The sequence below is a fragment of the Habropoda laboriosa genome, unplaced genomic scaffold (assembly GCF_001263275.1).
Source record: "Habropoda laboriosa isolate 0110345459 unplaced genomic scaffold, ASM126327v1 scaffold146, whole genome shotgun sequence".
NCBI classification, from domain to species: Eukaryota; Metazoa; Arthropoda; class Insecta; order Hymenoptera; family Apidae; genus Habropoda; species Habropoda laboriosa.
In genome coordinates this window covers 140,100-153,263 of record NW_017100267.1, presented here as the reverse complement: position 1 = coordinate 153,263, position 13,164 = coordinate 140,100, and the positions used below count along the sequence as shown (strand labels likewise).

At 40.0% G+C, this 13,164-nt stretch overlaps 1 protein-coding gene across 1 annotated transcript in view; it reads left to right on the top strand.

Moving 5' to 3' along the window:
- The window catches only part of LOC108573384 (mucin-4), a 43,883-nt gene that overhangs the window by 13,158 nt on the left and 17,561 nt on the right, over positions 1–13,164 (top strand). Inside the window, exons 3-5 of the mRNA XM_017935825.1 lie at positions 4,325–7,436; positions 11,375–11,576; positions 12,251–12,364. Of these exons, the coding sequence (XP_017791314.1) occupies positions 4,325–7,436; positions 11,375–11,576; positions 12,251–12,364 (3,428 nt within the window). The remainder of the gene's footprint in view (positions 1–4,324; positions 7,437–11,374; positions 11,577–12,250; positions 12,365–13,164) is intronic.

Sequence of the window (13,164 nt, the reverse complement as noted above, 5' to 3'; positions counted from 1 at the left end):
TTTAATTGCAACATGTTTTTTGATCGTTTCTGTTAAAATGTGCAAAATTGAAGTTACTTTGTAAGAAAAGGTTTTATTTTCTTCTGCGTCATTTCGATAAAACTTTCAGCATGCGTATAATTGGCACAAATCTACAAAACGAATTTTTTAAATTTTCATTACGAGCTCGGATAAAAAAGTTGTCGAATGTGACCTTTACAATTTTCTTCGCGATTTCCACAAATTGCAATTTTTTCTAGTCATCTAGTATACTAATCCTAGTCTCGAAAAAACTCAATTCGTTAAGTCCAATTTTAAAAAAGTTATACTGTTCCAAAGAGTGTCCGAATATTAGTAAGAGTCACCGAATACATATATTAAAATTTATAAGTAACGTTTAACAATAACACGTGGAAGTCAGTATAATTGCACAACCGTAAGGTTACATTAAAATTTATTTACATTAGATATTTGATATAAATATAAGAAAAATTAACTTCCGGACATTTCAGATTTTCTTGATCACGCCAGCATTGTACGGTATCTATAAGAAACGAACGTATGCTATAAAGGATTGTATTATATAATACGTATGAATATCATTATATCAATTAATTAGCATCAGAATAAGTATGAAGATTATCATTTGCATTATTACCGTTGTGTTGTTGACAATACGTAGCTCATAAAAATTCATATGTGCAGTGAATAAAAGACATCCTGTTTTATTATACTTTGCATTATATAACAGTACGTATATTCGAATAACGAAAAATAAATATCTGCTTCGTTTACGTTAAACTTCTCCCAAATTTGCACGTACTCCTAATCGCAAGTTAATTAAACATTTGATCAATAACTCGACTTCCTTGGACGATATTAAAGATAAATGAAACAAACATACCAATAAGTAAAATAAACTAATCACTTTTGAACCCTGCAAAAAAATCTACTACAAAATTCACCAATATCGTAAAACGGTTTTCTTCAAAAGCAAAACTGTACGCAAACATGTTTGCAAACCTGTGTCCACAGTCTCTAAAAGTATACGCATATATAATGCGCGTTGCTTCAACAAAGAGAAGAATAGAAAGACAATATTCCACTTGCACAATCGAATGGGTTTTCCTGCATTCGAACGTTTTTCTCTTCTTCTAAGTGTTATTCGTATTTAAATCGATCGTGACCATTGGAACTCTGTCACGAAGTAAATCGCCTTCCTTAAAACAACGCTCAAACCACCGATGGATTTTTTTCGCACAATTTATCTGTACAGGCAAAACACGCGTATCTGAATGTTCCACGTAATACCGAGGCCTGTTTAACATTCAGAGGAAGACGAACATACGCATTTTGATGTCCTCCGCAGCGCAGGGTACGTGGCAAACTATATCACGAATCGAGCTCGCAGCTTCTCCAAGCAGACTGAGTAATTGACCTGACCAACCGGTTTTTAAGACCATTAAAAGCTTCATCTACGCTCGGATCATTTTTATTTGGTCTCGCTATGAAAACCAGTATGCGTTGTTTGCATCCACTCTCCTCCAGTTGATGATCACACGTGTTCGCCGTTGATACGCCGATCTTGCCGATACCGGCCACGGCTGGACGATCGAAAAACGAGTCTCCTGTCGCGTGTTTCGGAATAAAATATAACTGCAGGTAATTGAATGGTTGTTTGATGAGCAGAGAAGTTTGTGCGCAGTGAGACGTTTGATTAAAAAGTCCAACGTGTCGTGTGATACGGGGATCTACGATCGTATGTTAACAGAAGTGGAAAATATTGTATTAAGTGATAGATATCCATACATTACAGATTAAAGAATTAATTATGTCGATGCAAGCTTATAGATTATTTTGATACGACGTAAATATGAGATGTCGCGGCTGTAATTGGAAATACAAGAGTATTTAGAAAATGTTTGCCAAATGAATCGAAGGATTGTTGAAATTTTGAGGTATATGCACATGTATAAAGGGTAGGGGTTCCCTTAACCCTTTAACCTACAACAACGCGTCAGACTCGTGGCAGAGATTCTCGTCAAGATGTGACAAAAGTAGTTACATTACTAAGAAAAATTAATTGCAATCCTAACTTTCGTATTTAATCTGTAACAGATCAGCTTCTGTTACCTGACACAGTACTAAAACATTAAACGGCTGACGCTTATATGCATAGTTAGAAAAGAAATCATAGGTTAACATGTTAAACGCCACGCCGGTCCCTAGGGACCGCCCGTAGACTTTCCGTTCACGCCCAGCCGGCCCCCAGGGACCGGCCGCCGATTTTTGGTTCATGCTACACTGCCGCGCGCGTCGGTCCTTGCGTTCTGATTGTGAGACAAAACATTTTGTTTAGGCGACATCGATTTTTGTTCAATCAAAGCTTTCAGAACAGGAATATTATATTTTAACAAAAGTTAAAAAGTAGTTTTTTAACCTTTTAGATACGGTACGCCACGAGACCCTCTATTTTTACGGAACGCCACTATAGTGGCTCTCGTGGATAGCACCAATTTGGACGGTACGCCACAATAGTGACTTTCGTGGATATCATGATTTTGGACGGTATTATACGTTTTTTGCTTTATTTCGCATTTGTTTCGCCTAAATCACATTTCCTGGCAATATCGAAGCTGTCGTTGAAGAGTACACGTGTCAGAGAATCGTCATGAACGGTTTTTGTGCCATCCGCGGCCAGGCGCGCCGTCCCAGGGGTACCTACTTGCGGACGAGCGCCGTACCTAAAAGGTTAAGGATTTTTAAGTCGTCTTCCGTTTATAGTTCGCCCGTCGTGCATAGCCCACTTGACGGTCGAGTGTGGCGTGAACGGAAAGGCAAGCAAAACAGGCTGGGCGTTTAACGTGTTAAGGGGTTAACGCCGGACGGCACCCAATAATTGAAACGCTACCGAGCCGTTATTCTGCGTATCTCCTAGAGGAGACAAAAGGAATAAAAATAAGTTTTCTACGCGTTTCAGTCGCGTGTGCACGGGTAGAGAGATTTATTTGAGAAAAACCTTAAGCGTCTGCTAGGGGAATTCCCCCTATAGAACGTGCACGGGGTATTTTCACCCTGGAGAACAGGAAAAATTGCCCGATGCTTCTGTGGCGGGTTCGTCGTCGTCAACAAACCCTTACCGTTCTATTTTTCCACGCGAACTTTCCCTTTTCCAACTCCTTCAGATTTTAGTTTCCGTTCTTTTGTCTCTCCCCGGGTTAAGACTTGCCTTCGTCCTCGAGTGGCCTAAGAAGCGCACATGTGGCATCCAGGTTCGCATGAGGACGAACGAATTTTCCGTTTCCACCACTTTCTCCACTTCTATCTTTATCTATCGCCACTCCTGTCTCCCTGTCCTAACAATATAAAAACCCAGTACACCTACACCTCCGGACAGTTTTTCCTTTACCGACCATCGCGACGTACCCGCCGAACCGCTGCCGCCGGGACAAGTAACAAAATAAACGATTGTATTTTCTGGACCAATTGTACGCCTATACGACCATACACTTATACTTTAGTAAATTGAGGTGAAAACAGGGCAACGACGTTCCTCACCCACCTCACTTCTATTGTGTTTTCCTAGAAACCTACGAGTTTAAAAAAAAAATCAAAATTTTCGGGAAATAGAAGTTCGCTTGTTAGTGTGTTTCACTAGCACATGCACGATATAACTTATAATCTATACAGGGTGTCTGTTTTATCTCAATACAGCGAAATATCTTTTAAGGAAGTGATGTTACGAAAAAAAGGTTTTCGTGCGAACAAAATCATTTCCTTTCATGGAAGGTCGTAAAATTGCGAAAAACCGGGAGCCGGACCACCACACGTTCCTCACTGTCGCGTGTGTTTGTTTTATCGAAGGAAATGACTTTGTTCGCATCTCGTTGGACACTGTCATATTATGTATAAAAAAATATAGCATTCCATTTAAAAGAATTAAACTGACTTTGAAATCTCTCCCACCATACCAGGTACAAAAAAAATATTTACTTCACATAACGTCCCTCTCCATACCAAACAACATTTTTTCCCTAACATCACTTCCTTAAAAGATATTTCGCTGTATTGAGATAAAACAGACACCCTGTAGAATTGTTCTCGTTGTTAAGAAAATATAGAAGTACAGATATGCGTAATGATTAAAAAGGGAAAGATTCAAATGTATTTGCAATTATATATTTACACGATTGACAGCGTAGGTTCTAGGTATACTCAAACATTTTAAAGTTACGATATACGCAACGAGTGAAGTATCGGTACTGCTTGGAACTGTTTATACATTGTAAACCTTATAAACAGCAACAATTTCGAAACTAATTTTACAATACCAACTATGTTTCAGTCTTCCTGCTACTCTTCAGTAATGTCATCGCAGATGCGACAAAGGACTCGGCAACAAGCGCGGTATTCGAGAAGTCAGTATCTGAGAAGAACAAAACTGTACTAAATAAAGTACTGCCGAGAGACGAGGCGGAATTCAGTTCGACGGAGAGGAAAACCGAAAACGTCGGTTCGTACAACTTGAGTAAAAGAGGTTTCGAAACAGCAGCGCTACACGATGAGCTTATCGAAGATGCCAAAGAAGAGGACAAGGAGAAAGTGGCGATGCCAATCGACGAGGAAACCGAACCGCAAGAAATCAGGTCGCAGGAGCAAGCTGACAGGTTATCGACCGCTGATTCGGCCAACGGAGGATCTAAGCTGGAAGAGATCGCTTACGGTACGTCTGGAAAGAGTTCCAGCACGAAAACAATGTCCGAGGATTTTTACAGACTGTCCAGAACGAATGGTTTGACCACAGCAACCACGAAGCCAGCGTTAGAAGAGTCAAAGTTCGACGAAAAGAAGAATAAAACGATTCATGTTCAACGAATGGAGGATACCGCGAGACTGGAATCGGACAAAACCGCAAAATCGTTGGAGGATAGCGTGGAACTGAAAGAGAAACGCGGGTCCGATGTAAAGCCAGAAGTCGAAGTTTCCTCCGATAAAGGGAACCCGAACGCTAGCTTGAAATTGGAAACGAGCAACGCTAAGAACGATTCAACAGCGCAGAAAGTTCCAGAAGAGTTCGAGGAGAAGAGGGGAAAAATGGAAAATTTTAATTCCACGAAGAACTCTGAAGTCCCGTACTTGAAAGAAGCGGATGAGAATAAGGGGAACGACAGGTCTATCTCGTTAATCAACGACACGTACGTAAATTACAGTCACCGTTACAAAACCTCGACGGAGAGGGACCTCGGGGCTAGCTCGGTAAATCAGTCAAGAACCATCGAGAGCACCACCGACGTTACTTTCAACGAGAGCGCGGTGAGTAGTCACGAGTCACGGGATCCCAAAGAGGAGGTGGAGGTTGTCGGGAAAGTGACTCATCCCTCGATTCAGCGAATCATCGAGAAACAATCTGAAAATTCGACGCTGAAGGGCGCGCAGCTTGTGAAAGAAGACGGTGAAAAATCGAAGAACGAGAACGAGGTCTTGCTTCGCAATTCCACGAAGGCTAGTGAAATTATCGATGCGATCGAACAGCAGGGAAGAACAAGCGAGGAGAATAAACAAGAAGCAATTCTACAGGTTACGACTGAAAGAACGGTTCGAGTGTCCTCGAGCCCCTTCCCGAGAGGAAGAACTATCGCTTTCTCGGGAGTGAACGAATTTCTGAACTTGGAAACGAAACCCACGACAGCCTCTAAACTCGAAGTTTCATTCTCGCAGAAGAACCTCACCGACAAACTCGCAGAGCAGAAACCCTATCCTTACGTGAAATCTAGTGTCAAAGAGGAACTTGGTAATACCAGTAACCAAGTCGAGTTTACTACGGAAGACGCCTCTGCGTTGGAAAACACAATCGGTAAGGGGCAATCGGAGGAAAAGTTTATCGTCACAGAGGCGTCGGATGTATTAGAAAATAGCATTCAGCAGTTCAAACCGGCTTATTACGAGAAAGTAAGCAACGAATCATCCACTGTTTCAAGCACGGAAGTTCGTCTGCCTGTTCCAATGACAACCGCGTCCTTGCTAATACAGGAGAAATCCGGATCGACAAATTGGACAGAATCGAGCGCTGCAAAGGAGATTATTGGTCCGAGTTCCACCGAGGAAAAGTCGACAAACGCAGGAAATGACGTCTCCCGATGGAGCGAAAACCGCAAGGCAATTACTGGAAAAGGGAACTTCGATGTTACTGGAAACGGAATAACGGAAGTCAGTTTGAAGCCGGAAACCGACGATAAACAGACTTACGCGGCTTCTTTCCATGACACTGCGTATTCGACAACGCCTACTTCTTTGACAACAGAGTCCATAGAGCCACGGACGGACCACGGAGTACTTTCGAACGTCGACGTGCAAACGAACGCCGAAGGTTCTCTGTTGATTCGTTCCACTCTGAACGCCACAGAACGTTCCACGGAGTACCCATTGATCAAAGAGAATTTTTCCGACAGGGACAAGTCTACGGCCCTGCTCGCTTCTTCCTTAGGCACTACCACCGCGAAACTGACCGAAACCGCCACCGCGTTACCCACCACCATTACCACCATCGTCGAGGAAACTTCTGTAGAGAACGTGTCCGAATTTCCCGGAGGCTCTGATAGAAACGGAACCAGTGAAATTGTTGGCGGTATGGGTGCTACTTCCAGTCCGGATGAAAGTTTCGTGCCTACCACAACCGGTATCGAGTACGAGTTCATTGGCCTTTCCGAATCGGCCGTTCTACTTGAAACAGGTCGCAACTCTACGGAACCACCTTCTGAACTACCAACAACTGATAGTTTGTCAACGAAAAACGCATCATACGAGATCACCACAATAAGCAGCGAGGTGGCAACGGATAATTCGTCGACGACCGATGAAACGGAAGTGATAAACGTCGATGGCAAAGTAGCGAGTATTCCAGTGACCGATCAGACGGTCGTTCCTACGTCGATTCCGAGCCCGACGACGCAGTTCAACGACGACGAATTTACGAGTGAACCGAACGTTATCGAGACGGAGCAAATTTCAACTATAGATGACGAAATTAGAAGGATGGCGAACGTATCGAATTATTGGACTACTACAAGCGAGGCAGAAGGTACAACAACGACGAGCCGAACGGAACAGACGCATTCGTCGTATTCCAAAGATTCCCACTTCATATTAAACGTTACTGAATCGTCTGCGGAATTCACGTCGATATTGAACCCGAACGCAACAGATGCCGCACCAGTCACTACTTCCAGCATCGTTGTTCCAAGCAGTTTGCGACCAAAGCTCCCGATTTCGAGTAGCACGAGCACTCCAACTGCTTCTGACGTGCTGACGAAAAAGACTGATAACAAGGTATCACCGGCACAGGAGGAGATTACACCTCTAGTACGTATTGACATGGAAGGTAGCTGGAACGATGTATGCCTACAAATGGACAAACTGAAGCAGACTCTTGCAGATATTTTAACATCTGGGATGAACAAGTGAGTTACCTGCTATAATTTCTAACTTGGTATAGGTATGCTATTTTTGAACGGATTTCCTTGAAAACTGATCCAAGAGAAGCAATCTTTTTAAATTTCCAAAATGTTGTGTTTGACAATATGAAACTAAAACTAGGAATAGCGATCCAATACCGACCGATGGTATTATGTTAATTTAATAAGTATTACACTTTGCACTCTACTGAAAAAGTGTTCTCATCTTTTGAATATATACAAGGTGGGGCAAAGCCTTTGTCCAGTTGAAATATTTCCGTTATTTGTAATAATATGGAAAAAATGTTGTATACAAAACTTGCATGATGTAGAGGGGGGCATAATGTAATGTGAATACTGTTAACGTGGGCGAGGGTCTAGAGGAGGTTTCAAGTCATCTCTACATTTTTAAAGGAGCCGCTTGTGATAGCCGCTATTGTGGCAGTTTCAACATGCTATCATTAAAGGTCATTCAAGGTCACCGATGATCGTAAAGCAATTATTGTTGCTTTCGAATTGTGGAACCGCGAATACGTCTTATCATTGCTGGATTTATTCTAGCAAATGCTATAATTCATTGACTCTTACTTTTATGTAAACAGATAGTCTTGCCGCGTTGTTTACGCATTACGTACAGCTACGAAACTAAACGTTGTGGTAATTTACGACATTGCATGGAATATCGGTAGTCGGTATCAATTGACTGCTGTGTCAAATATCACCGTGATAATCAAGATGAAGTTTTCTTTCGAAGAACATGTGGCTATAATTCTCATTTATGGGGAAACTCACCAAAACTCAATAAGAGCCTAAACTAACCTAGTGCTGAACGGTATCTGAATCGTACACGTCCTTCGCACCGAACAGCTGAGAGATTGTGTAAAAAATTAAGAGAGACCGGAAGTTTGGCAACACGTAAGTCTAATCATCGAAAGTGGACAACCGACGAAACAAAGGAAATTGGTATTCTTGCAATAGTAGCATGTAACCCACAGATTAGTTCCCGGCAAATTGAACGCGTGTCTGCTATCAGTAGGAGGGACGTGTTACGAATCCTCGCACAGTATAAATTTCATCCGTACCATATTAGTCTCCACTGAGATTTACTCCCTACGGATTTTATGAATTGTGTCGCATTTTATCAATGGGCCCAACATGAAATACAAATGAATGGAATATTTTTTAGTTCAATATTGTTTAGCGATGAAGTTACATTTACTATCCATGGAAATCTTAATCTGCATAATATGGGATGTCGAAAATCCACGCTGGTTACAAGTTAAGCATCGACGACAATGGGTAGCTAATGTGTGAAATCGTTCGTGACCAAATAATTGGATGGCATATTATCGATGGGACTCTTACTCGCGAAAAGTGTGTATATTTTATAAGAAATACATTTGGGACTTTGTTAGAAAATGTATCGCTAAATGGTTGCCAAATAATGTGGTTACAACACTGCTCAGAGAGTAAAAGAGGCACTCAATGAACTTTACCCAAATTGATAAATAGGATGTGGAGGATCAATTTCGTGGCTAGCTCGTTCTCCTGATTTAACCTAGATTTTTTTCTCTGTGGAGCAGTAAAAAATGTTGTCTATCAAAAAGTACCGAGTATATCAGAAAATTTGAGGCAACGGATTACAGCAACATGTGCTGGAATAAGTTCAGAGGCGATAAAACGTGCACGTGATTCAGCGATACAAAATGTGCAACTTTGTATCTACACAAATGGTCAATACCTTGAACATCTTCTGTAATGTAACAAAATTTATTTTACCACCACGTTTAATCTTGGACTAGCTTTACAGCGGCTACCGCACAGCGATAAAGAAAATATAGCGACCCATTTAAAAGAATAGAGATGACCTAGAAATCTCCTCTACGCCTCTACCCACATAAAAAGTATTTACATCTGATTATATCCCCCTCCATATATCATGCATGTTTTGTATATAAAATTTTTTCATATTTTTACAAATAACGGAAATATTCCAAGTGGACAAAGTTTTTGCCCCACCCCGTATAGTGTTTTATTAGATATTCTGAAATTTGTATTTGAAGTCGTATAATAATTTGGTACACACAAATTTTTGGTACAGATAAGCTTGAATTTATTACGTATTATCTACTCTTCGTTCAAAATAAGAATAACCTCGTTTCGCGCATGGGGCGTGCCTAAGGCAGGGCTAGAACGTCCGAACCCCCACTTAACCGTCTATGTTCTCCTTCGTCTTACCCTCTGCTACGCTCTCTGTCTATGCGCAGAACGGACGAGAATCGGTCCGAGAGCGAGGTTATTCTTATTTTGAACGAACAGTACATACACTTATTCTCCTATTCTCAAATTAGATTCATGATTTGAAGGAAACTAAAATTCATATTTTGACATTACGCTGGAATTTTCTAAATTTCATAGATAATGTCTGAAAACGTTTGAAAAAGGTTTATCTTCAATTATAATTACAACGATCTTGATACGGAACAATTTTATTCACACGGTATTACGAATATGTGTAAATCTCATAATCGGAACAACCAGTGACACGTAGCTAGAAATTTTTTATGTTATTTCGAGGTTAATATACGTGTAAATTCCTCTTGGCATCTGTTGCAACCCGCACATCGCAATTTTTTAGTTAGCATTTCACGGGGTCGTAAATCCTGTTCACACTGAAGTCGCGACTGTATCGTGAGACACTGGCTATTGTGAACGACTTGATTAATCAATCTCGGTCGAGTCTGAATTGAACTCCGTTGACTCTCGGTTGAGTCTTGTACTGACTGAATGTGCCTTTGTCTCGACTCTCGAGTGAGTCTTAGTGTATGACTTTGATATTACTTGTTAATTACTCTACTCTCAGGCGAGCTTATTTGACTTATCCTCTCGGGGTTGTGTTGGTACTTTTGTAAATGACAGTTTCCTACTGGCTGTTCACTGTGTGTAAGTGAAAAGGGTGACGTATGTGTCAATATCACATTGATGGGTGCGTTCTAACGAGGTTCTGCCTAGGGAATCGAATTTGTTATTAACATTGTAGGAATGCTTGAATTATATTAGGGTTATAAATATTTGAGAGAGTATTTGTAGCCAAGTGAAAGACGTGCGAATTTTAGCCGTGAACGAAGAATACTTGAGCTGGAGCGATACAAGTGCGAATGAAAAGTGTTCGGGACAGAGTACTTGAGAAAATCGTGTGAATGGGGGATGCGTGACCACCCTAGATTTTAGTGGACATGAATGAATCCGTTTTACGAATGTCCACCGTTCTAGGCACAAGGAATGAAAGAAATAGAGAATGAACGAGTGAAAGCATAAAACAGGGTGAATGAGGCGCACAGGAGGGAGTTAGAGAGCAAGTGTCTTGAGAGAATCATTGAAAGTGTATCAGAGAGCGAAAGTTATAAAGTTAGAGTCACAGAGATATTGTTCAGTTTTTCGTTATTGTTATGAACTTTTGGTGAAATACCTGTCACAACCCAACATTCCTGTAACATTGTCGGTCCCCAAGAACACGGTACCTTATGGAAAAGTTTCTTACGTCCTTGTTATCGAGTGCGAAGTAAAAAAGAATTGTAACCGTGAATCTTCAAAGAGGGTTTACGGCGGGCCGATGAGCGTTCAGGACCTGGATCTGACGGCCAAATGTGACTAACGATTTAAATGAGGTTTCGTTGCGAGACAACGAGATTGTAACAGCATCCCAGGAATAGGGTAATTTCGGGAGAGACGGACCAGCCAAGTATTTCCTACATTATCCGCCAGATATGGAAGAAAAAACAGAGCCACGCTCGATCGCTTTCTGTAAAACAAATGTGAAACAAAAGAACACTGACGCGTTCCACATATGGCGGATAACGTAGGAAATACTTGCCTGGTCCATCTCTCCCGAAATTGCCCTATACTTCGCAGATAGTGATATGTCGGTGTGCCTTCGGTTTCAGGACGGTTTCTGTTACGCAAATTATGCTCCAACAAGATCCATGCAAGGAATCTTTAAGGTCTACTCCATCGCCATCAGACGTGACGCTACCGTCGATACTGGTTTACGTTGTCGACGAAAACGGAAAGTTCGACAGCACCATGACTAAATTTTTGCCCAGTTTGTACGAGGATCTGCGTGATCGCGTGAACTTTCCAGTTACAGTAAGTTAATCGTAATAACAGGGAACTATGAATGATACTGATCTTCAATCTGATTCAAGAAATTTTTCAACATTTGTCAATACTTCCTTTGATCTTCTTTTTGTTTTTCCTTTCGCTTGTGTTCGTCTTTCTTCCATTTGGTTCGTAAATTCTTGTAAATCGATATATGCATATACAGTTCGAAATTATACGAATTCTATACATATTTTTCAATCGTGTAATAATACACTCGTAAAGTTGTAAATTTAATCAGGTATTACTAAATAATTTTTCATGTTTAATATAACGTACAATTTTACAGAAGAAATTGTTCACATTGTGTTACGATAAGTATAGCATTCTACGAATAAAATTGTAACAACTATATTTCATTTGAAAATATTAAATTTAAAACTGAAACTTATGATACAAGTTTTAAATTTTGTTTTTACATAAACTTACGTCGTCGTTATAAAAACGTACATAACTGTAACTAACGCGAAAGCTTTTGTGATCCTGGTTTGAAGTAGCAGCTTCACGAGTTTAAATTTCCTAATTTCATTTACACGTGTGAAATGTAAAAATTGGTATTTGCCTTGCCAGTTGGACTGAGCAAAATTTTTTCACGACCAAATAGAAGTTGGGAGTGTTGTAATTTAGTTAACGTATTCCGCCGACTGAACCACTCTTTTCAGATACACAGATTTCTTCTGGTACAGGAAACAATTCCGGACTCTGGAAACGCGATAGCAGTCGTCGTGGTCTCATCGATCGCCTTCGTTTGTCTGGTCCTTTTGGCTGGCCTTCTGGTAAGATTTTCTTCCTTCAATCTTTTTTCCCGATTAATCGAATATCGGTAAAATGTATTCTACTTACGCCTCGTTTCTCATATATTCGACAACATTTGAAAATAGTGAAAAATTGTTTTTTCTAGCAAAACAATTTCAATAAATCCCTTCTCAGCAACTGATACAAAAATCGAAACAAAAATGTCCTTTTTCATTACCTGCATCACTTAATATTGCGTACTTGTATGAACTAACTTGGCTTTTTAATGAATATAATTTGTTTCGCCGATACAAATTTTCGAAAATTGTTACCAGTATTATAAGTTTTGTTCTGAAGAAATAAGTATTTTTTTTTATAAATTATTTTAATGTACTGCGAAAATGTTCGAACATTTGCATATGTAGCAATTATAACGAATAAAATACGTAGTTTGTATTCAGTTGTTATTGATATAAGTTATTAGTGACATGGTAAAGAAAATAACAAAATTGCCCTTTAAGAAAAAGACGAAAAAACTGATTATAAAAGCATTAAACGAGTTAAGAAATTGAAAGTATGTATATTTTGTTCAGTGAAAACGCTACGAACAATACACACGAAAAGAAAAATTATACAGAGCAGTTGTGTATTATGCTTAAATCGACTCGTGGTGAATCCAAATAGATATAAATACATTAGTCAATTATAAACAGTAAATAAACGTGTACTCAATTAAATATGAGAACTTTTTGAATAAATAAATTATTGTATTCTAAATATCGATCGTTCAAACAACAGATTAACTAATCTTCTTCATTTAACAGGTTGAATCGCTTCCTTA